The sequence below is a fragment of the Nesoenas mayeri genome (assembly GCF_963082525.1).
Source record: "Nesoenas mayeri genome assembly, chromosome: 15".
In the NCBI taxonomy this organism is placed as follows: domain Eukaryota; kingdom Metazoa; phylum Chordata; class Aves; order Columbiformes; family Columbidae; genus Nesoenas; species Nesoenas mayeri.
In genome coordinates, this window is record NC_137559.1 from 7,754,160 (window position 1) to 7,781,218 (window position 27,059).

Below are 27,059 nucleotides of genomic sequence, written 5' to 3' on the forward strand. Positions count from 1 at the left end.
ACAGATCCATTTTTGAAATTTTTAAGGTATAGGTAGGAGCCTGTTTGAATTAATGATTTATGGCTGAAAAGCAAATTGGGAGGTTGCATTCATACTACTTTAGCAGTTTTTTCTTGCTGTTTGAGAAGTCTGTTACAAACATGCATCTTGATAATAGATATTATTTTTTACTTTGCTTTCAGATTAGTAAAATTGTAGGATGTGAGATCAGACCTGATGAAACTACTGCTCTTAAAACCATATTGGAATTTGGACTCTCAAAATATATTGATCAGTAAGTTTACTCTGTTATCTTTTTTCTTCTTTTTGACAATCACTGTATTTCATCTGTCAGATACCAAATATTAGTTTGTTGGGTTTTTTTGTGCTGTCAGACCTTGCTGTAAAATCAGCTGTATTTTGTCAAACTGTGGGTGGAACTGTTGGTTGTTCTTGTAGCACAAAGGCGCCAAAAAGCAGTCATATTTGTAAACCACTTAATTTGCACATTCAGATTTTTCTACCTGTATTTATCTTCAAATTAATACCTCTAACTTGGCAAGCCTGAAATAGCAAAAATATGCCCTGACAGAAAAGTCTATGACAATATTAACAAATCCATATGAAAGGTAGTCTGATATGCAACTCTACCTACAACTGCTTTTTTACTCTTCAGTTATGTTGCAAAGAGTTTTCAAAGATACGTTTTATTTCAATTTAGGCTGGAACCTATTGGAGCAGCTGCAAGTAAGGAGTATTCCTTGGAGAAATCAATAGAGAAAATGAAATCAGAGTGGGTCAACGTGCAGTTAGGTCTGGTGAAATACAGGGATACTGTGAGTAAACACCAAATCAGTATATATGTATGTATTGTTGAAAATAATTACTTTGATTCTGAATACCAGTTGAGAAATACTAGAGGGAGATTCCTGCTGATTTGTTGTGGCATAATGGAAAGTAGTATAGTAGTCCGGAGCCTGGCAAAGTGTCTCCATTACTACATATCCTTACAGTTCAACCTTATTATCTGGATAACTTGTGATCTCAACATGCTCATCCTAGCAAATCTGTAAGCCTGAGAACTTCTGCGGTGTCGCATGGAAAGCTGGTTAGTAGTGCAATTTTAACTTGTCCAGGAGAAATAAGAAATTGCTTGCAGTCCAAAAGATGGAGTCAGAAGTTGCCAGCATCCCTGGCTGGCTTCCAGAGATACTGTTTCATGACTTCAAGCACATTGCAGGCTTTCTCAGTGCCTTGCTACTTTCTTACCTTCAGCCAGGACAGAGAAGGGCAAACAGGAAGCTGAGTGAGGGTGAGGTTTATGAGCGGTGAAATAAAGCAACGGCTATTTGCCTTATCAAAATATGATGTGTTTACAGGGCACTAACATCCTGTCAGCGATTGATGACATCCAGCTTTTGCTGGATGATCACATCCTTAAGACTCAGACAATGTGTGGCTCTCCCTTCATCAAACCAATAGAAGCTGAATGCCGGGTAAGGAAAAGCTGGTTTGACTGAGCTTGTGTGTCTCATAATGTGCTTTCCCCAGATGCTTTAAGGTATTTAGGCCTTATGAAAAGTTCCATAGTTTTAACTGTTTCTGTGAACACACATTGGTATTCTTCTTCAAGTGCTTTGAACTAATGGTTTCCAGACAAACATATGCAAAGCTTGCTTTGCAGCTAAATAAATTGTAATTGCATTGCTAATCTAGTCATTATAAGCATGGGGTTTTAGTTGAATGTCTTATGAATGGGTCAGCTGATTTAAACAAATCCTCCTGCGTTGTGTGAAAAGACATAGGTCTGTCAGTTGTGAGGGATAATTTATTTGTAATCCTCTAGTATTGACACAACCCATAAGGGTTTTTAAGTCTTTTTTGTTAGCTGTCTTACCATTTTGTAAAGATGTGATCTTTGTTAAAGATGATGAATTTCTAACAGGAAGATTATGCAGAAAGCAGGGACTCCATTCCCATCAGTATTTAATATCACTGGCCTAATAGTGATGATTTGTAAGCAGTGCCAAGACCTAAATTCTGTCCTTTCCTGTGGACTTTAGCCAAGTCGTAGGTAAAGCTGAATTCTGCTTTCCAGTAGAGCTGGTGAAATGAAAGGGAACAATTAATACACAGCTGTCTTAACAATGTCCACGTACCTTCTGCAGAGTAATGAACAATTAAGGCTAGCAGTGTTCACTCCCTGCAGTCCGTTCTCTTGCATGTCCCTGATGCTGTAGACTGTTAAAGTCACAAAAGCAACACTATCTGAAATTCTTTATTCAAAAATAATCTCTCTCTAGTTGTAAAACCAATTTGTACTGCTGGAGTTGCATGAAGTAGCTTTTTTGGGGGGTCAGAGATTGAACCCACTTTATATAGGGTCTGTGCACTGACATTTACTTGGTCTGCTGAATAGCCGGTAAAGCCTTTATCTTTTAATTGATTATAAGATAGAAAGTACACACGTACAATTAAAAGAAGAGATTCTGGATTGTTATGCTAGTCATTTCTGCACTTCTTAGGCAATTCTGTCACAACTTGCTGTAGAAAGTGCTAGTGAATGAGTATGTGTATTGTTTATAAGAAATATTTATATGTTTATTAGTGTTTGTTTTTAAATAACAAAGTTTCTCCCTCTCTTAAAATCATTCAGTTGTTTGTGGCTTGTTTGGGGTTTGTTTTGTTGGTGTGTGGTGTTTTGTTGTTTGTTTATTTCTTTTGTGCTTTGAAGACAAGCAACTCATGCTCTTTGATTCCTCAGTGTAGTTAGTTATTTATATAATTTCTTAAATAGTATTATTAAATTATTAAAAATAAATTTCAATTAAATATTAAATGTTTTCATTACAGGCTTGGGAAGATAAGCTGCGTTTAATGCAAGCTATTCTAGATAGCTGTTTAAAATGTCAGGCAACGTGGTTGTATTTGGAACCAATTTTTAGTTCAGAAGACATTAGAGCTCAAATGCCTGAAGAGGGCAGAAAGTTTGGGGTTGTGGATGCATACTGGAAGGACATTATGGCACAAGTGGTAAGTGCTTGCATTTAATAAATTGTGTATTATTTTTACACAAATCTGTTAACATGAATATTACTATATTGAAGACATACTAGCTTTTCTGGAGCTAATATTTGTATTTAAGTTACAAGAAGGTATAACACAGAGTGGAAAACCCTTTCCTAAATGCCACCAAAATCTAGTCATGGAGTAAACGTGGTAGATGAAATTGTTACCGCCTTGAGACTACTATAAAGCTGGATATTGCGGGATGAATTAGAGCACAAGTAACATTCTAATTCTCAATTTTCTACCTGGTTAAATGATCAGAATTAGGTAGAAATATGAATGATTTGAACTTTCAGGATCTGCTTCAGAGTTCACTGACAATCTGTACAAAGTCTTTTCAGGATACAGTTAGATTTTGCGTTAGGTTTTTAAGGCATACACATTATTAGAGCAACTAAATGGATTTTTTTGGGTTTTTTTTGCATATGATTGTACTCTCAGATGTAGTGGAATGGTTAGTCAGAGCTTTGGTGAATACGTACTGAGATTATAGTGTATCAGGATAAGATAATGGGGATAGTAAGTGCAATTGAGTATCCTGTTGAGTTTCCTGTAACTAAGGAGGTGGGTAAGAGGCCAGATACTTAGTGGTAGTGTGAGCTGAGATGGTTGTCAAAAACAACAGGAGTGTGATAAAGCTGTTGAAATAATCAGCGTAACTAAACAGAAGTTGAGACCTGTCTAACAGCTCAGACTCTGAATGATGAAGCCTGTTCTGAAACAGGTGTATCCTTTCAAATTAAGAGAGGCATTATCAGAAAGAAAAAATGCAACCTAGATGGCAGGAATTGTCATATACTGTGGCTCTGTTTTACAGAACTTATTTGTGGATGGAAAAAAATGTAGTAAGCCCAATCACAGAAGCTAGCACCAAAGATTTTAATTCCTGTAGACATTTCCTTGCTGCGTTATTGTCTGTAAAGTTCAAATTGGTAAAACTGACAGTCTGAAAGGAAAAAACATCAAATAATGCATATATATTGAGTAACGTGAGGGCACACTACAGAGAAGAATTAATATATAGCCTTTTAGCCTCCTGCAATGTGTGTGATTGATTATGACAATTTTAATGTAGAAACCTATTGCAACTTCTAGCACTTTCTGCTGTGTATTTGTTTTTATAAAGGAGAAAGACACAAAGATACTTGTAGCAACTGAACAACCCGGGATGTTAGACAGACTTCAAGAAGCAAATGCTCTCTTAGAAGACGTTCAAAAGGGGTTGAATACTTACTTGGAGAAGAAAAGATTATTTTTCCCAAGGTAAATTAATTAAACAGGCCAAAGTTAGTGACAAGAATCTATAAGCTCTTTCAAACCATTTGTACTGAACCAAAAAGTCTCATTTTATAAACACATGTGGGACACAGTCCCATGCAAGAAAAATGAAAACCTGTTAATTTCTTTAGACATTAATTTTCCTCTGCTCCAGTTAAATTTGCAGTGCCAGGGACAGGCAGAGGCAGGGAGGCAAAATCTGTCTAGCACAGTGTAAACTTATGATTAGAAAGACATTATTACATACAGGGCATTTTTGAAGGAACTTGCTACCTCCCGTGGCTGATTTGCAATTACGTCTCTGCCCTGTCCACTTTAGTTGTGCAGAGGTGTGTGATATATAGGAGTTACATAAGATTATGAGGAACAAGATTCTGTGTTTTCATAAGGTACCTATTAGCTGCATAGATACATCTTGTCTTTCCTGTGTGAGACAGAGAGCTCTTCTTTCTTCCTCTGCATAAAATGATGGTCATATTGAAATTCTGAAAAAACAGGTGTGATGAGTCTTATAATGTTAAAAATTGCTTAAGAAACAAAATTTGAGGTAATAATTTCCCCTCTGTTATACTTGACTCCTAAGCAACCATAAAACCAATTCCATTTATCTTGCATTAATGGATTATTAATGATTATTTTCCTAATTGGAAAGTGCATATTCATTAATTGTATTTTTTTCTGACAGATTCTTTTTCCTGTCTAATGACGAGCTGCTTGAAATACTTTCTGAAACAAAGGATCCCCTTCGAGTACAACCGCATTTAAAGAAGTGTTTTGAAGGAATTGCTAAACTGGAGTTCACAGAAAATCTGGAGATCGTAGGCATGATCAGTTCAGAGAAAGAAATTGTTCCTTTCACAGATAAAATCTATCCAGCAAATGCAAAAGTAATTTTTTAAGCTATATGATATTACATTAATACTTTGCCTAAAGTGTATTTTTTGGAGGAATGAGGATCAGATCATGACAGGTGTTTAGGAAGTGAGAGTGCAGACTAGTATTCTAGAACAGAAAGGATTTCCTACAAAAAGGAATAAGACATACCAATTTTAGGGTTAATTCCCTTAGGCACTTTTCTGCAGCTTTACATACCTGCTATTTTTAAGATCAGATAGATACATGGATGAGAGAGATAGAAAGATAGATAGCTATAGCTAGCTAGCTAGATTGATAGATATAAACCTAGCTTTCTGTATACCTATATATATAATATTGCACAGCATGGCTGAGACAGAGAGGAATGAGGGAAATGGTGACAGTGAAGAATCAGAGCATTAGTTCAAAAGGGGTCTGAGCAGAAATAGCATTATAAGTTTTGAAAAGTATCTCAGTTCCAGCTTATTCTGTTGTTCTCAACGTGAAGGTATGGAGCTAAATTGCTGTGTGGTAACCAAAAAGAGATGAAAGGTGGGGCATGTTATGAGTTACAGTGTTTTCCCTAACGCCTCCAGAACAAAACACACCCTGGATTAAAATGACCAAGTTTAACTGACCATGCAAGCTGTGATCTGCTTTTTTTGTTTATGCTTATATGAAACATATCCAGCTGTTTCTTCAGCTGGATTGTCTTTAGAGCTAGCTTATCTGCCTTCAGACAGTGTTATACTGCAGTATTGCCTGTCGGAATCTGGGAAATTTCAACCTTTCTTCCTCCCTATATGCTATACCCGGATCCGAAGAAAGTGTATTTAAGCCTAACACATTTCAAATAATTTGCCCTTTAAGAGGAATATAATCAGGAAATGTGTATTGACTAGTAACTGTTTTTCTTTTTTTGAAGGGTATGGTAGAAAAATGGCTTTCACAAGTAGAGGCAATGATGCTGGCCAGTGTAAGACAAGTTATTAAAGATGGCATAAAAGGATATATCGAGGTAATTATTCGTGAATTATAGTATAACATAGATTTCACAAGCAACTGTATGTGAACAGGTTGCTCAAATTCTTAACCAGGGAAACATTTTTAAAGCTGAGTGGAATCCGTCTCTCTTTGTTCAGTGGTACCAGTCTGGAGTTTTAACTCTGAATTTCTTGAAGAAGACAGTATCAAAGCTTTCCATCTCGATTCTCATTTATTTACAGCACAAGACAAAATACATTTGGGGAAAGTAATTGTTTTCAGTGCCATAATCTAATCTGGTTTTATGACTTTCTGTGTCTGGAATGAATCTTTTTGTTTAAGGTTCCTCGAAAAATGTGGGTACTTCAGTGGCCTGGACAAGTGGTTATTTGCGTTTCATCCATTTACTGGACAGAAGAAGTGTCTGAAGCTATAAGGCAAGGCACTTTACAAGTAAGATTTTCTTCTACCTTTCTATTTCTCAACACTAAACTCTGATTAATTAATAAAAAGCTCCTTCTAGCAAAGAAGATCCTTGGTTAACAACATATTACAAATTCCTCATGCAGTATGCTGTATTTTCTGTTTCCTTTTTTCTCGCCCCTTAGCAGGGGCCTGTTCTCATTTATTTGATGTGTAATACAAGAAGTCCCACTGAAGGAAATGGTATTTCTTTTTGGGGTTTTTTTTTAACAAGAGATACTGGTGCAAATAAAAGTACCAAAAAAAAAAAAGTGATAGACTGTTGTTAAACACTATGTATTTTTATTTCTAAGTCCTGTCTTTACATGTGAAGCCCTGGGGAAACATGCAGACAGAAATATCTCCTTCTAGAATGGCACAGTTATTTGTCTGCTTATTTCTTGGTTCTTCTGGTGATAAAGGTGTGGCAGCCAAGTTTGTTATTTCATACAAGAGACTTTTCTTATGTGTTTGTAGTGCCTCTGTCATCATCACAACGGTTTTAAGTATCACTTCATTGAGGCTGATCAAGTGCATGCTCAAGTAATGGAAATAATTTCTGATTAATTCAGTAGGCTTTTATCTGATCCTAATTGAGCTAGGTGGATGAGGATTTATTTGGGGATTAATTCAGTCAACAGTGTTTGGACTGCTTTTTAAATGTGGAAACTGAAGTTTTAATAAAAGTTGCACCAAATAGTACATTTTAGTATTAGCTTTTTGTTTCTGTATTCTTACTGAATATCTTAGGTTTAACTTGCCTGTGTTGTTGATGATCTTATCCCACATATGCAGAACTGAAAATATTTATTGCTTTCAAATAAAATATCCTGAACAATCCATACATTAAGAAAAATGAGAAGAAATCACAGAGCAGTGAATCACTGAATATAAGGGACCATTGACATCATGTAGTCCAACTCCTGTTTAAAATAGGGCCAACTAGACCAGGTTGCTAATGGATTTACTTCAGTACATCTGTGCCTGTCTTCTGTGGGGAGCTGACAGCTGACACAGCATTCTTGATGTGGTGTCAGCAGTGCTGACCAGAGGGACAGATTGACTGGCTGGTAACGTGCCTTCTCATGCAGCCAAGGCTGCTGTTGCTCTTCTTTGCCTCAAAGGCACATTGATGGCTTCTGTTCCACCTGGTGTCCATCAGCATCCAGGTCCCGTTCTGCAGAGCTGCTTTCCAGCAGGTTGGCTACCTGCATGTACTGGCACATGAGGTTATTCCTTCCCAGATACAGCACTTTCCCCTTTGTTGAACTTCCCCAGGTCCCTGTCTGCCCGTTTGTCCAGTCTATTGATGTTCCTCTGAAGGGCGGTGCTTCAGAGTGGTCTGTCAACCACTCCTCCCAGTTTTCCATCATCTGCAGACCTGCTGAGAGCACACTCTGTCCTGTTGTCTAGGTCATTACTAAAAACATAATCTTTCATTTCATTCAACTTTCTCATTTAATAATGAGAAAATAATTTGAAGTGTTTGTAGTAAAGTTAGTAGAATCCTAGATTTCTATTAATGTTATTAATTTACAATTTACTACTAATTTACAGAATCAAAAATCTACCCAACAGAGAGAATCTGCTCATCTCCTATTGTAGAATTTTGTCATTTCTGTTAGGAGGAAAGACAAGACTTCTGCTTACACTATTTTGAGGCCATAAAGCTTTTTGAAGTGTTCATAGTATAATAAAATGAAAGAGAATTTAAAATGACTGTGTAATGCCAAGACTTCCATTATTATATTTTGTTGGCAGGGCTGTCTTCAGTGACTGCACTCATGGCAGCTCAGCAACTGCTAACTACAGCATTACGGTAATGCCTATGTTCTGTTTCCATGACAGGATTTCTTGGAGAAGAGTAACCTACAAATTGGGGAGATTGTTGAGTTGGTGAGAGGAAAGCTGTCCAGTGGCGCCCGGCTGACACTTGGAGCTCTAACTGTCATCGATGTACATGGTAAATGTGCAGTTGCTGGTGCTCTTGTTACATCTGGGGCACCACTGCTGTCATTAGTGGGGTGAACTATTTGAAAGAGGCAGCTAAAATGCTTTCTCTAACTTTAAATAACCTTTACAGAGTTACTGCACAGTGTCTTTGGGTAAATGGAGATTGCTCAGTCCTGCACAACTATCTTCCATCTACTTAGAACAGGCACTGGAATCTAGATCAAATTAAGCTTGGTTCCCAATGCAAAACAGATGCAGATTCCTTTCTAACATGAGAGCCAGATGACTACTCTAAATGCTAACTTATATATTATTTTAAGTAAGCTAACACAGTACAAGTGTTTAGATTTTTCAAATGGTCTGTCTCTCACTCTGCAGCTCGTGATGTGGTTGCAAAATTGGTTGAAGACAAAATCACAGATCTGAATGACTTCCAGTGGATTTCTCAGCTGAGATACTACTGGGAAGAGAACGATGTAATAGTACGAATGATTACAACAGAAGCCAAATATGGTTATGAGTATCTGGGCAATTCTCTACGTCTGGTTATAACCCCACTAACAGATCGATGTTATAGGTAAAGCCATGTTGTCTATGAATAACGGTTTCATTTTTTAGTTTGATCTATATTTATTTTCATTTGGTATAGTTAATAATAGCGGGAAGCTCAGCAGCTAAGATTTTCCTGTAGGTTTTGGAGGCAAATTTTATATATCTCCCCAAAATTTGGTAAAATATTTACTATGTATAGGTTTCTACACCAGTAGAGTAACATTCTCTGTAGTATTCAAGAATGTGCTTCTGAAAAAAGTTGGTAGCTCGTGGAACTGTAAAGAACTCTACAGTAGCACTGCTCAATTCATTTCTTTGAAATAAGATGTACAGGTAGGGTATGCCTGCCTGTGAAATAAATGAGGTAATTATGGAGCCCTTCACAGATGTTTGACTGCAGTTAGCTTCTTGTTCCACTGCTTGCTTGCAAGAGGTTGAAATGGAAATACTTCAGTCCCCAAGGGTGAGACATTCAAGGTCATTTGGTATTTCACTTCTTGTGAGCCCTGGAGACACGAGTCATCTCAGCGGGTAATTTTAGGTCTAGGGTTTTAAGTGTTTTGTGTTTTCTTTATAGTATCTCCAGGCAAATACATGGTGAGAATGTAAAGGTTTTACTTCAACACTGAGCTGTGAACTCACCATTGTGTAGGAGACACTTGTAGTAAGTGCTTATGTTAATACCTATGCTGACAAATGCTTCATCCTCTGACATTCACAGGAGCATTGAAAGTGGCTGGTGCATCACCTATAAACTGGGGTTAACATTAGCTTAATCTAAACTAACACTATGCAATCAGCTGTACCAGATACAATTTGACTGCAAGCAAAGATCAAGCAGACTGTTCAGCAGGATTTAACAACTGCTTTTGGTTGCAAAGCCTTTAAATGAGGCTTTTGTAAAATAATCAGATCACTCTGGTATTAGCAGGGATCTTATTTTTTGTATGAAAATCACCTGGAGAGCAATGTGAGTCCCAGGTTTATTAAACAACCTTTATGCTTTCTCAGCTGTTCCTAAAGATCGACTTCATTTAGAAATCCAGCTTGAAGTTCTTGTCATGAGGAGTGCCACTTGGCACTGTGAATTTGCTTGTGTAATTGAGAATATACAGGGTGGATGCATGTAATGAAAAACCTTGACGTTCCTTGCCAACCAAGTGGGTGAGTTACGAGACAATGCTGGTTTTTTTTTTAGGGCAGGCTGCAAAGTCACTAGGGAACAAGTAAATAGTTTCCAGGAGAACCTGTATAGGAAAATACTTATCCATCCCTTTAGAAACAGTGTTCTATTAAAGATTACTATTTCAAATGCCGGTGTTCTTTTTTATGTAGGACATTAATGGGTGCCTTGAAATTAAATCTTGGTGGTGCTCCAGAAGGACCTGCTGGGACTGGCAAAACAGAAACAACAAAAGATCTAGCAAAAGCACTAGCCAAACAGGTACCAAAATACAAACTCTTTTTCTTTGCATTGTTTATGTTTGCATATGTAGATATTTCTTGAAATGCCATTTTTAAGCGAGTACTGCTTGTTCTGTACCTATTCTTTATTCACAGAAACAGCTGCTACGAAGCACACATTTATGACTGTGTCTATATGGCATCCTAGTGTTGTAATCCGAAATTAGCAATAATAATCACTTCCTATTTTAGATGCTAAGAATTTTATAGTGGACTTTGTGTTAATCCTGAGAGATGTTCTCTGTGTTTCTGTTGTAGTGTGTGGTCTTTAATTGCTCCGATGGTCTCAATTACAAGGCAATGGGCAAGTTCTTCAAGGGACTGGCACAATCTGGTGCATGGGCCTGCTTTGACGAGTTCAATAGAATTGAGGTAACATTTTAACTCCGACAAATAAAAGGATAACGCTTTAATTTAAGACACAAGATCTTTTAGACTTAGACATGACAGCCTTATTGCCAATTTTCTACTCGTATTGGTGGAATAGCCTCTTTGTTTTGATAATCACTGACACAGAAATAGGCACTCAGCTGCCTGCTGTAGGAGCATGTGCTCACCTGGGCTGTGTTGCCCAAGTCTTGTGTTCTGGCTTATTTTAGCTGAAAAAATTGTTCCTGTGCAATTTCCTCTTTTGTATGTGACACTCATTTGTTGGGAAAGAACTGTCCTTCTCTTGTCCTTGAGAAATCAAGCTGCAGCTGTGGGACTGCATTTCTCTCTGTTCAGCACAAGGCAGACAAATCCCAGTGGAGGGGTACCTGTGATGGCTACCTGAGTGTCACTAACTTAGCGACTAGTTAACTAGCTGTGTAACCAGACACATCTAATCTCATCCTTGGTCTTACTCTGATTTTTTTTTTTTAATTTGGTCACTGACTTTGGGTAAGTTTTATTACTATTTCGATGGAGTTACATTTAAGTAAATGTGGAAATTCCATTAAGATCTATTTTGTATGTTTTAATATCGCTAACACCTTAATTTCTTCATTTGTCTGCTGTAACTTCTTTTATAATGAATTCAAGTGTTAGCATTCTCATTTTCCAGTATTCCATTAGGGTGATACTTCAAAGCACCAAGGCTGACTTACGCATTCTTTACATTTACCCTTAATTTGAGGCATTGAGTGAACCAGTCTTTCTGAAGAGTGTAAATCCTTTATCTGAGGTGAAAGGAAAGTGCTTCTGGAGGCCTCCAGAGGGAGTTCCTGTCCACCTAATTTAGCTGACTACATTCAGGCAGCGATTTCCCTTTGGAGGCTTTTAGAAGCCTCCATTGATTTGTCTACGTGGTTTAAGTAGGGAACGGTAGCACTGGCTTTCAGAGGATCTCTTCAACAGACAGCTAATATTTAGCCTCAGTTGTCAGATATAGGGTAATTTTCACCTGGAAGAATGCAAATATAGCCATCAAAATATATAAACAAGAACATTGTATATTATTTCCAAGTGTTTTATGTTTTCCGATCTGTTCTGTCTCTATTAGGTTGAAGTATTATCTGTAGTTGCCCAGCAAATACTTAGCATCCAGCAAGCTATTATTCGCAAACTCAAAACATTCATCTTTGAAGGGACAGAGATCTCTCTTAATCCTACATGTGCTGTGTTTATCACCATGAATCCTGGCTATGCTGGACGGGCAGAACTGCCCGATAATCTGAAGGTAAATCTGGAACTCTGATTTCTTGTAGAAATTCAGAATCTGCAACTTCTGTTCTATTGCAGTAAGGAGAGGAAGGCAGCAATCAAATAATACATCGTAACCCATTCAAGTGTATTCTGCTGTGCTTTTTGCTAAGCCTTAATAAGTGTTTAGGATTGTACAAAATGCACAGATGAAAGATCTCAGTCTAATCATACCAATACCGGTTCACAGCTTTGACAGTGCTCTCTCTAAGTGGAAATTCTCCAAGTTTACAATGGCTTGCTGATCCAAATACCAATTTAAATTTATTATAACTCTGCAAGTTGCTGAGACACTGCAGAGAAAGACTTATACGCTCCTAGTTCTTTCCTAGCTTTGCCACAATTTTTTGCATGACCTTCTACAACACATTAACCATACCATGTGCTAGTTTGTCTTTTATGAAAATGAGATGAATTACACCTCCCTTTTCCTCTTTCAATAGTTCTTTAGGAGTGTGACTCTTTCTAAATATTTGTTCTTAAAGTGCTTAACACAGACCTCTTGAACTTCTTGGTAAGACTGGGATAGAATAGAATTCTAACGCAGATTTCAGGTGATTCCTAAAGTCAGGTAAATGGAATAGAGAGTATAGAAGTTCATGAATTTATGGAGAGATACTATTCTTACAAAACAGGTACAAGTTATTACCATGGTCCATAGTCTAAGATTAGATCTTACTTTTTTTCTTACAGGCACTGTTCCGAACGGTTGCCATGATGGTTCCGGATTATGCCTTGATTGGAGAAATTTCTCTTTATTCAATGGGATTTTTGGACTCTCGGAGGTAAGACATGTTGAATTTTCCACCTCAGTTGAGTCTGATATACCTCATTTCTCATATATGTGCTTGAGGCATGTAATTCTGGAAGGTTGTCCATGTTCTGTTTCTCCAGAAAGTACTTTTTAATCTCCTGCTTTATCATCAGTTCTCATTTACCACCTCATGTGGATGGATATGTACCTCTATACAGGATCATTTGGAAAATGTATCATAATATCAAACAGAATTCCTAAATGGCACACACATTCTCTGGCATGCCATCCATAATCTACAGCTTTACTTCCTAGGTGTTCTGAGCGATCTTGTCAGCTGATGTCTGATAATCACTGCAGTTACTTTGTGTAAATAGATACTTAGATTATTTTCCTTGCATAGTAAGAGATTTTCTTTCTACATGTGATATTTTCATATCCACAGTCTTGCCCAGAAAATTGTTGCCACTTACCGTTTGTGCTCTGAGCAGCTGTCATCTCAGCATCACTATGATTATGGAATGCGTGCTGTTAAATCTGTCCTGACAGCAGCAGGAAACTTAAAACTGAAGTACCCAACTGAAAATGAAAGCGTATTGTTACTTCGGGCTTTGCTGGATATTAACTTGGCCAAATTCTTGGCACAGGATGTGCCATTGTTTCAGGTAAGCTATCAGGTTAGTGTGTTTAAGTTTTGTGATGATGAAGTCTGTTATAAGAACCTACAGAAACAGATCATTATCTTAGTTTAGAACAGTTTGATCTCGATGCTGCCATATTAGTGTAGAATTATTTCAGTCCACTGTATCCGGATGCACTTTTTGGTTCTATTAGTATTATTTTGAAAAACAAACTTTCAGTGATGCCTTTTAAGTTCTATAAAATGCTTTATATTGTATCTTGCTAGAAGTCACTTTGTGCAGCTTCATTTGTGGAAACCATTCTTTGAAGTTTGCATTCTGGCTTTGGGCTGCAAAAGAAATGTGGACAACTAAATGACAGTCAATTAGAAGTTCGAATTCAGAGTGAGAACGATGAAGTTTCTGTTTGTATGCCACTTTAACAGAAAATAAAGACTACATTAAGCTACAAAGCAATCAATATTAATGACATAAAACCTAGAGTATAAGCACACACAGAATCATTGTTCTGAAATTTCAGAACACGTACCCTTCTATTTAATCACTGAAATTCTTTCAACCACTTTCACATCTGTTCCTGTAATACTTTTAGGGGAAAATTTGCAGAAGGTTAAGCTTCCTTTTACAATATCGGTGTGTGTACGAAAAGTGCAGGTACTCGTTTCTGTCTCATGCATACAGAATACTTTCATGGCTACAGTTTTCCTGGAAGTTAGTTTTGTCCAGCTGAAGACATTTCCTCTTAAGCTCCTGTTACCTGTATGAATATTTTTTTACTTGTAGATTTTTATGCTTTGGGAATTTTCTGCTTTTGTAACATGTGTTTACTTAGTGTCCTATTCTGTCTTTCCTTAACAGGGCATCATATCTGACCTGTTTCCTGGAGTGGTTCTTCCTACACCAGATTATGACCTGCTTATTAAGGCACTAACTGAAAATATTAAAAAAATGGATCTTCAACCAGTTCCGTGGTTCCTTGGAAAAATTATTCAGGTTTATTTTCACGTCCTTACTTCTGGGGAAGAAAAGTGTGAGAGCAGAAACACTCTTCATTCACTGTCTGTGTCATGGATGAATAGCTAATAGTTCCTATGATAAGTTAATAGAATATTACAAAGAGCATAATTTTACTGAGTAAAGGTCGTGGAGTAAAAGCCTGCTTTGCTCATAGTGATTTTTTTTCTTTTTGATTCAGCCAGTCTGTGAAGGTGCTGACGTGTGCAGCCACAGCATAGGTCTTATGGTTCAGGATAGAAAATTAAAGTGAACCTGTTACTAGCTAAGGTGGTGTAGCCCAGTGAACAGACCTCTGGACTGGGAGTCAGGCCCTGCTCCCAGTTCTGCTCACACTCTCCTTGAGAGGTCTTGGAAGAGGTGACATTTCTCACACTTGCTTGTGCTTCACCTCCAGCTATGTGTTCCCATTGTTCTCCATTTACTAGTATTATTGACCTTTTAAAGAATGCTTATCTCTTCTTTCTTAGTGATAGTGTAATGGCAAGGGTAAAAATATGTGGCCTGGGGCAGAATCATGAGGGGCCTCCAACAGCAGTTCAGACTTCATGGCTTATGTTCACACTTGGCTTATGCTGTTTTGCAAACCATACTTTGTTTTTCATTTAATAGGGGTAATATTAACTGGTTAGGAATTTAAGCTAAACCAGAAAATACCAGCCTTAACCTGAGCTTAAAAAAAAATAATCTTCTTAGGGGTTCTTCTTACAGGTCTGTTTGAAGGTGTTCTGTTTAAAGGCTGTGACTTGAGTTCTGGCAAGATCTTGTGAGTTGACTGAAGAAGTTACCACTCTTGCAGTGCAAAGTCAGCCTCTGTGGGACCAGTCATACGACATACCCTCAGAACTGTAGTTTCAGTGCTTTTGTGTTAGCTTCATTGGTAACCAGTGATTTCAGTTTAGGCTTCTGTGCTGGGCTGTTGTCTGCAGTGTCTGCTTAGTGTACTCACACACTGTACAATAATGCTGTTACAACTGAGGGATGACATTTAGCTGGGGACAATGACTTCAGTGAGAATTGCCATGATAATCTGACCACCTTCTGATTCGAGTTAATGGAGTGCAGATATTTAGCTGATATTTTGTCCTGTCGTGTCTGAGTGCAAAAGAGAGAGACCCCTAGTTTCATACAGATAACGCTCACTTTTGTGCTATGGTAAAGAGTCAACCTCTTGTCACTAATCCAGGTATATGAAATGATGCTGGTGCGCCATGGTTTCATGATCGTTGGAGATCCTTTAGGTGGGAAGACCTGTGCTTACAAAGTGCTCGCTGGAGCCCTTGGTGATTTGTACACAGGTAACATCGTTCAGCCACAAACTTCTCATTAAATGAAGTTAATTCTATTACTAATGTTTCTTCTTTGCAGAGATATGCCCAGGTTGTTAATTATCCTATATTCTGCTTTCTTGACTGGAACGTTTCCATTCATTGAACTGTTTTTGTCTGGTATATTTGCCTGGAATTATTTTTGTCTGCATTTACTGGAATAATAAAACATACTGATGTCATTATGCTTTTATGAATTTTTTTAAGCATTGTATTTGTGCATAATACTCTCAAAAAAACTAGCTCTGATAAGGAGATCGTAAGTAGTTCACATCCACATATAATATCTATTCTGCTATTCTTTCTCTTTTTTCATGTGCTTTTGCATGTAAGACTTTGTTCTTCCCTTGTACAAGTAACAGAATTTCTTATTTACTGTTATCTAGCTGCCCGATGTCTGGGTTTTCTTGCCTTGGGCAGCTAAAGGAAGATCCTCAGGAATATTCTTATTCTATACTTGAGTTGTTGAATGAAATTAACCTATCAAATTCTTGAGCTCATCTGTTTGTCTTTTTACACAGAAAAAGCCATGGATGAATTTGCTGTTGAATACAAAATTATTAATCCCAAAGCAATTACTATGGGACAGTTGTATGGCAGTTTTGATCCTGTAAGCCATGAATGGTCGGATGGAGTTCTTGCAAATGCCTTCAGGGAGCAAGCAGCTTCTACCACAGATCATCGGAAGTGGATTATTTTTGATGGCCCAGTGGATGCAGTTTGGATAGAGAACATGAACACTGTGCTCGATGATAATAAAAAGGTAGCTTAATTTTTGCCAGTAACCTCATCCTTGATTATACATACTTTATTTTAGTTAAAGGAGGTGTGAGACTCAGGAAAGGCTGATGTGCTTAAAAGCATTGGCTTTTTCCCCCATTATATGAGTGGGTTTAGTAGACGATTCTAAGCTGTTACTTCTCCCTAGAAGCCTTGTCTTGCTCCTGCTTTGCTGAAACGAGGTTGCTCACTGAGGCTTTTTTATTAACTCTTTTAGGAGACTGAAATACATGAATTCAGCTCTGTAATGGAAAACTGAACTTGCTTAAATTACTTAGTGAATAAATCAACTAAAAAAAAAAAAGCTGCAGGCCACAACTGCTTTTCCTTGCAGAGTTGTTTAAAGATAGAGCATTGTTCTCTGTGTCTCTGCAAGCCATTACAGTAACACATGGAATAGTTGAGACAAGGTCAGAAAATATCGTGTTGTGAGAATATGAATGAGTGAATGAGGAGTGACACTAAGTAGAATGTTCAGTGATTTTATGACAGGCATTGCTTTGACTAGGTGATCAGGACTGACATGACTAGATCATGTTTATGTGATGCTCTTCTTCTAGCTGTGCTTAATGAGTGGTGAAATAATTCAGATGAATTCAAAAATGAGTTTAATCTTTGAGCCAGCAGACTTAGAGGAGGCATCTCCAGCAACTGTCAGCAGGTAATGTAAAAGCATTCAGACTGGAACTGTCCCACTTGGCACATCTGTTCCTGTACCATCGTTGTTTGTTCTTCCCAGGTGTGGTATGATCTATATGGACCCGCAACAGTTAGGTTGGACACCACTGAAGGATTCCTACATGCAAACGCTGCCTCCAAACCTGCAGGATGAACACCGAGAACTGGTGCGAGACTTAATTTTTTATATAGATCTAACTTAGAAGATTAAGATGATGTTCACAGTTTGCCCGCTTGAAGGTAGTTATGCAGAATCAAAACTCTTGAAGTACTTCATGATTTAGAGGGTCCCAGATCTCCTAGAGGCTGTAGTAAATAATTTTGTAGTGATGCATGTCAAATATCATTGCAAGGAATGTTCCTGAGAGATGGAGATGCCATGAGTATTAGAAATGCAGTGTGGGAAAAGTTGGAAGACTCAAAATGTTTTGAACTCATCCTTCTTCTAAGATATCTAGAGTTCAGCTTGAGAAATGCTTATAATAATATTATTAACAGCTTGATCTTCAAAGCCTTATAGCCTTAGTCACCTCATGAATCCTTGCCATATAGTCTTTTGTGTATTGGATTGCTCTCATTAATGAGATCTCTTTTTATCATGTATTGAGTACGTCCTCACTGTTGATGCTGATAAAAGTAGATCTTGGTGGGAATCAGCTTTTAATCCTATAAAAATTAAAAATCCCTTTCAGTGTGCATTAAAATCTAGTGAAAGTGTCAGAATAAGATCTGTCCACAATAGGATTGGAGCTGGAGAAAACTTTGATTTCTGTGATTTGACAAGACCCCCTTTGAGTTTTTACAGAAAATTGGGACCAAATTCAAAAGAAGTACCAAGGCTAGAGGAGCTCTTAATTGACCATTTTCTTAATTCATCAAAGCAAAATGTTCATTCTTAACCAGCAGAGCACTTGACCCTTTAGTGCATCTCCTTGGGTACTGGTGCCTGGGAAGAGGTTAGGTCATGGTTTCTCTCTTGTTTTCCTGCTTGAGTTGATGGGGCAGATACCACCAGCCGTGGTTGTTATTTCCCTGCATGCTGTGGCACTCTTGCAGGTACCAGTCAGCACAGTTTTGGTGTTGCCCAAGCAAGCAGCCATCTCCCTAGGCTGGGCTCCTGCTCTGCTGGCGGGGTTAGTAACTGCGTAACAAAACACCTGCTGAAAACTTCTCTATAGTAGAAGCAACTTGTCTTGACCATCAGATAATGGCAGTATGACTTTGTGATCACTGAAATACTGCCTCACACAGGTCCTTACCTGATATTCCCTCTGCTGACGTGGAGAATTTCTGATGCCTTATGTTTTATTGAGAGAGAACTGAGGGGCAGTGTGAAATATGGCCACTCTTGCATTGTTGTAAAGCCATTTTCTTTTCTCCTCGTAGGTCAATGACCTGTTTATGTGGCTAGTCCAGCCCTGTTTAGATTTCGTTCACCTTCATTGCAAATCTTTTGTACAAACGTCCCCTATTCATCTGAGTTATAGCTTGATGAAACTCTATTCTTGTCTGCTTGGTAAGTACCCTCAGCCTTATTCTTTTTTTTTTCAGTTGTTCTTTTTTCCTATTTTGTTTCATGACGCAATGCAGGTAATTAGATGCAGTGAAATACCAAAAGAATTTGTTACTGTTGAGACCAGACAAGTCCTTTCTCACTGGTCAGTATTAATAATAGTTCTTTAGTGAGCATTCAGAGATCTCACATTTGAACACTGGTGTCATTACAAAGCTGAACATGAGCTTGTGAGTGTATTCCATGTTTTGCTTGCTGTTTGCTAGCATCTGAAGAGAATTAGGACTCTTTGTAAATATTTTTTCTTCCCAGTTATTTTTATCTGTAAACAGTATTTTACACAGACAAGATCCTCACTCTGTAGTTTGGCTTTATTCCACTGAATACAAAAGTTTGTCTCAGAATACTTATGCAAAAATGTACTATGAATTGGGATTTATGGTTATTACTGGCATTTAACTAAAATTCCAAATATATGTTTTAGATGAAATAAAGCAATCCAAGGAAGAGGAGAAGGAAAGCATGTCTAGTCAGCAGATCTTCTTGTGGCTGCAGGGGCTTTTCCTTTTTGCTTTGGTTTGGACAATTGGTGGGATCATCGATGCAGACAGCAGAAAGAAATTTGATTTGTTTTACCGTGACTTGCTAGCAGGAACAATAAGTGAAAACCCACGCCCTAAAAGTGTGAAGCTTACCAGAAACAATATCTTCCCAGAAAAAGGTGCTTCTTCATAACTATTTGCTTGGCTTTTATAAAGCAATAAGAAAACTCGGCACTTTAGGGGAGAATAGAGTGCCTGGCAGATGTTAAGTCTGCAGCATAGCCACCATCTGCCAGGCCTTGGGCAGCCCAGCTGGGTGCTTTTTCCTGGCTCTTGTAACCAGGAGTTGTATATGCCTCATGTTGCACTCAAACCATGTAGCTGAATCTGACCTAAAATAATTTGGTGATGATAATGGCGGGGGAGGGGGGTAGAGGTATCTCATGTACTAGAAAGCCACCATTATCTCACAGTGTTGAACATCTCACACTAAAATGATTGAAGTTTATTTTTATTCTTTAATCAGTGGGTTTTCCTATGTCATGTTCTTCAATTAACAGGGAGTGTTTATGACTTCTATTTTCACAAGCATGGCAGTGGGCACTGGAACATGTGGATGGAGTTCATCACAAAAGAAGAGCAAGTTATCTCCCCAGACGCTAAGGTTTACATTGATATCTTTCATTATAGAAAATAATTATTTGACTAAACTGTTTAGAGCTATCAATCAACTACCTTAGCTAGCCCTGATTCTACTATATTAAGCTGTTTAATGCTTGATCTACAAAATTTCATTAATCTCTGTAGGCTGCTTTTCATGCTTAAGTCTTAGTTCTGGTATCATCAATATTGAAGGTTCAGCACTGTGGGTGAACATGGAGCCCTGAGGTTGGCTGGTGGTTAAAATTTTAGGTTCTGCTTTTGTCTCTGTAATAGCATCTAATGGTCGGGAAATCATGGTAGGAAAAAGCCGAAGCCTGAATTTCCATTCTGTCATTTCTGGTTTTTGTGGTTGATATCATGATATTATAGTGTGAGTTAATCAGAGAAAGCAAGCCAAGAGACTTATTACTTCCTTGGGACATGGAGAGCGGTACAGAGTCCTGGATCCCCTCTATTTCCAAATAGGGGCCCTCACATTTCCAGTGGCAGCTGTGAACTAAAAGGAAGTGTAGCACAGCAGAGATCTGTAAAAAGTACCTATTCTGTATTCTGTATGTGAAATTGCAAGATAAGCTGTTTGTTCAGCTTTTCATTCCATTGTAGTTGCAACTGTCTTGTCTATTAAGTACACGAGACGTAAGATTACATTTCATTTATTGATATCTATTGCACAGCTGCTAATGGTAACTGGAAGATGAGGAAGACAAAAAAAAAAATCTATAGCACTATTCCTTTTCCTTTGCACAGCAGTGCAACAGAATTAACCCATCCTTAACTCTGCAGTTCTCCTTCCGGGCTTTATATAGTGTCTATGAACCATAATATATGTAATACTAGTTGTGCTATTTGCTGTATAAACATTGAACAAGAAGTGGGTCCATACTATCTACCAGAACCTTGTTACAGCCTAGGCTTTCAGAGAAAATTATTTTTAAAAATGCATTTGTGCTATATACTTCCTGTAGTTGCTTGCAAATATTAATGTTGATTAAGCTATAAGATGTTTGATTTTTCGTGTGTTATTTTACTTTCTTGTGTAACAGGTATCTGAGCTGATCATTCCAACAATGGAAACTGCCAGACAGATGTTTTTTCTTAAAACATATGTGGAGCATAATGTCCCTTTGCTTTTTGTGGGTCCCACTGGCACTGGAAAATCAGCTATAACAAACAATTTTCTACTACGACTTCCAAAGGAAAAATACATCCCAAGCTTCATCAACTTCTCTGCAAGAACGTCTGCTAACCAAACCCAGGATATTATTATGTCCAAGCTGGACAGACGAAGAAAAGGATTATTTGGACCTCCTTTGGGGAAAAAAGCTGTAATATTTGTGGGTAAGACAGTTTTTTCAGGGTTTTTTATCATTTTAATTCTGGCTTTAGACAAAGGAAGTGATTCATTGAGAAGAGTAATTTTGCATTTTCTCAGTGCTCTTCGGCTTTCGTCAGACACCTGAAGAAGGATTAGCTCTGCCCCCTGCTGAAAGTCTCTAGCTGTTTAAGTGGTGATAGCCTTCAGGATAGTTAATAGTGTTGCAGTGTACATGAAATAAAAGCCGTCACCTCTAAGTATGCTTGGGAAGTGTAATGTTATTTGATTCTGGTTAGTTTAATGGGAAGCAAGAATAAGAAGACACAGCCTTTTTCTACTGCTGGTTCAGTTATTCTTTCTGCTTACCTTTGAAAGAAAACTGTAATTCCTAAACACTGAGGGGTTTTTATTCGATGTCTGTGTTCTCCGTAGATGACATAAACATGCCTGCAAAGGAAGTGTATGGGGCCCAGCCACCTATTGAGCTTCTCAGACAATGGATTGATCATGGTCACTGGTATGACAAGAAAGATACATCCAAGATGGAAATCATAGATATGCTGCTTGTTTCAGCTATGGGTCCACCTGGGGGAGGCAGGAATGATATTACAGGTAGGAAATATATTGCTGTGGCAGGTCGTTATCTGATTGACTGAAGTTATGAGGCAGGTTCAGTTTTGCTGATGACATTCTACATTAACCTATTACATGTGAACCTACAGACACATTCACTGGCAGGGTCATTCCAAACAGAAGTTTGTATGCTCAAGTTCAAATTTGTACCTTTTCTAGGAGGAGTTTAATCAACATTAGATACAATTTTTTTAATGTTGATTAAACTATGAATGATAAAAATAATTAGAGGATTGGACACTTTCTGTTTTCTATTCTTTGGAAAAGGGAGGGAATACATCTTGCCAAATCTTTCTGGTAGTCTTCTGAAATTGTATCTCCTGCTGCTAAGATAGGCTGCCTGCATTTACTTACAAGCATATTGCCTGCAAGTCCATGATTCCTGTCACATCACCATATGGGAGGTTACATTTTCTAATGAAAAAGTTATGTCAGTAAAAGCCCTAATGTAGCTACAGCTACACTGTTATAAGGCACCTTATGCTACTCTAATACAGGTATAACTGTACATGATCTGAGGACACTTTATTAAAATAACTATTTTGATACAGCCAAATTTGTAAAATTTAGTAGTGTATACACTGAATTTTGGTTTTATAAAGTTTGCTTATTCTAAGTGAAATACTGATACAAAATATAAACCAGTTTATATTTAATTTGCATCACTGCTGGGGAAGAAATTTGACAGAAACAAAGTCATGAGCTGCAGCCATATTCAAATGTTGTTTGAGTGACAGCCAGTCCTAGAATGTGGTACCTTCAAAGGTGGAAGAATGTTTGGACATTCCTAAATCTTCCTGCATCTTTTTGTGTGTATTACAGGACGCTTCACACGGCATTTGAATATTATATCTATCTGTTCTTTCAGTGATGACATATTAACGAAGATTTTTACTACAGTTGCTGATTGGCACTTCAGCAAAGGCTTTGAGGCTGTTTTTTTCAGGTAATGTGATATATATTTTCTGTAAACTCTTTGTCATCTCTTCTCCTGCTATTCATCTGCAGAAGTTAAAACTGTATTTATTCTCCTTCATAAGGCTGGGTAAGATGCTGGTCCAAGCAACAATGGTGATTTATAAAATGGCGGTTGATAATTTTCTTCCAACTCCTTCAAAATCCCACTATGTGTTTAATCTACGAGATTTTGCCAGGGTCATTAAAGGAGTGCTGCTCTGTCCACACACTCGTTTGCAAGTAAGTTGTAGTTTAATCATGTTGCTGTAAGAAAGACCAATGGGAAAAGTATATTATTTTAATAATATCAATAAGTAAACATCTCAAAATACATGAACTCTGATTTCAATAGATTTATGAGGTTTAAAATCAGGATAGTCCCTGAATACCTTGCTATATGTGTTCTGTCTGTCTCTGAAGGAGACAGCTGTCATTTTTGTTAATGTTCTTTACATGTATTACAGCTGGGCCCAGAGGCCCAAGGTCCATCTGTTAAGGCCTGCACATCAAGTCAGACAGTCCCTTCTCTTGAACTTGCAGACTACATATACAAAAGAAACAAAAGTGGGAAATAGCTTTACAAATGGCAAGCTCATCAGTGAATGAGGCTGAATAATTTAGCCCTGAGTTTGCCAATGGTCACAAACTACAAATCAGTACTGATAGATGCATATGATTTTCATCCTGCTTTTTTCATCCATTTTCAGTAAAATGTCAGGTTAAAGGAGTATTAGAAGTTTTATTTCTGTTGGGGGTTTGTTTTTGTTGCAGAAACAGAACAAAATGGCTACAAGCTATTCAGGGGAAATCTTAGCCAGCACCAGTTTTGGGCAGGTCTTGGGTTAGAGCCCATGAGCCGCATTTTTGAAAGATTTATGATTTATGTTGGAAGGATGAGGAGATTTGATACAATAGAGACAAATACTTTGACATAAGAGTCCCAGCTTGTCTTGGCAGGAAAGACAAGATGGTAACTAGGTGAGGAAGCCAGTTAAATTAGCAGATGCTGAGCCATGTGCTGAATGGCTTGGAATTGAAAGATTCCCACTGAGATTAGTACAAGATATAGCAGGGTCCAGATGGACATTTCTAGCCTTTTGTTTTTAAACAATATGTTTACCTGTTTTCTTGTATTTACATTTTCAGGATGGAGATAAACTGATCAGACTCTGGATTCATGAGGTTTACCGAGTTTTCTATGATCGCTTAGTTGATGCGGAGGATAGGCAGGTATTCTTCCAGATGGTACAAGAGACAACATCAAACAGCTTCAAGCAGAGCTTTGATAAGGTATTTTGGGGTAATGCACTGGGACCAAGAATGAGAATTATGCATTTTCAGAAATACTTAGACATTGGGATTTTATTAGTTTTGGGCACATTCTGAATTATTTTGATCAGTGCATTTAAAAAGTATGGATGGTCTTCTATTCAGTATTGAGTATTATACGTGTTCTTAGTCAAGTTAATACAAATTACTTCATATCAGAATGATTCATAATTTGTGTTGGCACAGATGACTATCTGGAATAAATGTCTTACACGATATTCATCTGTGCTTTTTTAAAGTTAATATTTGGATGAACCAGTGGGAGTAGTGGGTACTTTTCTGAGAAGACTTTTGGGAACTTATCCTGTATTTGACAGCAAAGTCTCTTTGTGAAGTATGTCTGTGTGGAAACTTGCATGTCAGCCTACAGCATATTCCCCATTTAGCTGTTGTGGTGTGTGGGGTTTGTTTGTTTGTTTTCTGGGGTGTATGTGTGGTGGTTTGGTTTTGTTTGTTTTTTCCAGGCTAAGGTAATAACTAGAACAGCTGGAACAGCTTCCTGCAGTATTGTTACCATGTAGATAAAAATGATTATGACTTTAAGGAAAATAATTCTCTAATAGTTTGAATTATGTGTTGATTCTTGTCTTATCTCTAGGTACTGAGTCATCTCTCACCTACTGGAGAAATCTCTGATGATAATATCCGCAGCCTGTTCTTTGGAGACTATTTGGATCCGGACAGTAATGAAAAAGTGTATGATGAAATCACAGACTTACAGCAACTGACAGCCGTGATGGAATACTACCTTGAGGAATACAACAATATCAGCAAAGCGCCAATGTCCTTAGTAATGTTCAGATTTGCTATTGAGCATATCTCAAGGATATGCAGGGTATTGAAGCAGGATAATGGACATCTATTGTTGGTAGGGGTTGGCGGGAGTGGTCGACAAAGTGCTACCAAGCTGGCCACCTACATGAATACCTTTGAACTCTTTCAAATTGAAATCACAAAGTCCTATGGAATCAGTGAATGGAAAGATGATGTTAAACGAGTCATGATGAGAGCAGGTGTTGCTAACAAGAATGTGACCTTTTTGTTCAGTGACAGTCAAATAAAGGATGAAGCATTTGTAGAAGATATCAACATGCTTTTAAATACTGGTGATGTGCCTAATATCTTTGCAGCAGATGAGAAAGGTGAAATTGTTGAGAAAATACAAGGTGCAGCAAGGATGGAGAACAGGAAAATTGAAGCCACTCCCCTTGCTATGTACAATTTCTTTATTGAAAGGGTGAAGAAAAATTTGCATATTGTCTTAGGTCTGTATACAATGTGTTATTTCTCAGAATGTTTTCTCTTAGGCTTAGGTTTTCCTGCTTTCTAACTGCAAACAAACTTAAGTAATGATATTGGTTTTTTTCTAGCCATGAGTCCTATTGGAGATGCATTTCGGAATCGACTACGGATGTTCCCTTCTCTGATAAACTGCTGCACCATTGATTGGTTCCAAACCTGGCCTACAGATGCTTTGGAAATGGTTGCTAACAAGTTTTTAGAGGATGTTGAACTTGAAGATGACATTAGAAAAGAGTATGAGTTTATCTGTCAAGAAACATATGAAGCAAATGTTTGTCCCCCCCTACCCTTGCAGCCCCAACATACTTGATCAGGAAACCATTCTTATAAACAGGCAAAGCTAAGTCAACTCTGGGATTTCAGTGCATGTCAAAGATACATAGATATATGTATCTGATATTTCTGAGAATCAGGCCATTCTTCAAAAGCAGTCTAAAATATTTCTTATAATGGGAAAAAACAATTCTACCTTCACTAACACTAATATAATTTCATGTGCTTAGAGTAATTTCCTGATAATTAACATAAAGACAGATTGTATTTTCATAGTAATGTGGAAAAATTTTCTCTAGGGTTGTGTCAATGTGCAAATATTTCCAAGAAAGTGTAAGAGAACTCTCCATCAGCTATTACACTACACTGCGAAGACACAACTATGTGACACCAACTTCATACCTAGAACTGATTCTTACCTTTAAAACTCTGCTGAACAGCAAAAGGCAAGAAGTTGACACGATGAAAACTCGTTATCTTACAGGACTTCAAAAACTTGACTTTGCAGCTTTACAAGTAAGTTTCGGATTAAAACACTGAATATGTGCCATATGCATACTGCAGTATGGGGTCTGTATAAGCTGATTAAAACTTCTAAAAATAAAACTTATTAAATTCCTTCTTCACTATATTGATGATGCTATTGATAATTTCATATAGAAAGCCAGCAGGAAAGGTTAGATTACTGCTTAATAATTTTAAGAAATTGTGGTAAGTTTGCATCATAGCACTTAATAGAAAGCTAAATGAAACTGATGGTACTCATTAAATGTTGGAGGAATAAACCTTACAGATTTATGTATTTTCTCAAAACCTTATATGGAGAATTGATGCCTTAGCATCCTAGTACCTATTGCCTGTTTCAAAATAGGGGAAAAGTTTACAAATATTGTAAGACAATAATAAACTGTAATTCCTGAGTAGATTCCCAGTAGGAAATTGATGAGATTCCAGGTAAATAACCTCCTTTTTCAACCCATGTGATCCAGGGGTTGATCTTTCCAAGATGCAAAGTAAAGGAGGTTCCAAATACTTGTTGGTTGAAGAAGATCCAGTTT

At 37.6% G+C, this 27,059-nt stretch overlaps 1 protein-coding gene across 1 annotated transcript in view; it reads left to right on the forward strand.

The window, feature by feature from the left end:
* Positions 1-27,059, forward strand: part of DNAH3 (dynein axonemal heavy chain 3) — a gene marked incomplete at both ends in the record, with an annotated part of 55,815 nt that overhangs the window by 17,820 nt on the left and 10,936 nt on the right. The window contains 31 exons of the mRNA XM_080354245.1: positions 183-274; positions 701-815; positions 1,359-1,475; positions 2,833-3,012; positions 4,175-4,311; positions 5,012-5,213; positions 6,107-6,199; positions 6,508-6,618; positions 8,476-8,590; positions 8,959-9,157; positions 10,468-10,576; positions 10,855-10,968; positions 12,080-12,256; positions 12,973-13,064; positions 13,479-13,698; positions 14,533-14,667; positions 15,875-15,986; positions 16,538-16,779; positions 17,357-17,457; positions 17,536-17,641; positions 18,861-18,990; positions 19,472-19,708; positions 20,090-20,193; positions 21,236-21,530; positions 21,940-22,119; positions 22,963-23,086; positions 23,181-23,337; positions 24,244-24,387; positions 25,025-25,691; positions 25,797-25,962; positions 26,301-26,517. Of these exons, the coding sequence (XP_080210371.1) occupies positions 183-274; positions 701-815; positions 1,359-1,475; positions 2,833-3,012; positions 4,175-4,311; positions 5,012-5,213; positions 6,107-6,199; positions 6,508-6,618; positions 8,476-8,590; positions 8,959-9,157; positions 10,468-10,576; positions 10,855-10,968; positions 12,080-12,256; positions 12,973-13,064; positions 13,479-13,698; positions 14,533-14,667; positions 15,875-15,986; positions 16,538-16,779; positions 17,357-17,457; positions 17,536-17,641; positions 18,861-18,990; positions 19,472-19,708; positions 20,090-20,193; positions 21,236-21,530; positions 21,940-22,119; positions 22,963-23,086; positions 23,181-23,337; positions 24,244-24,387; positions 25,025-25,691; positions 25,797-25,962; positions 26,301-26,517 (5,190 nt within the window). The remainder of the gene's footprint in view (positions 1-182; positions 275-700; positions 816-1,358; positions 1,476-2,832; positions 3,013-4,174; positions 4,312-5,011; positions 5,214-6,106; positions 6,200-6,507; positions 6,619-8,475; positions 8,591-8,958; positions 9,158-10,467; positions 10,577-10,854; positions 10,969-12,079; positions 12,257-12,972; positions 13,065-13,478; positions 13,699-14,532; positions 14,668-15,874; positions 15,987-16,537; positions 16,780-17,356; positions 17,458-17,535; positions 17,642-18,860; positions 18,991-19,471; positions 19,709-20,089; positions 20,194-21,235; positions 21,531-21,939; positions 22,120-22,962; positions 23,087-23,180; positions 23,338-24,243; positions 24,388-25,024; positions 25,692-25,796; positions 25,963-26,300; positions 26,518-27,059) is intronic.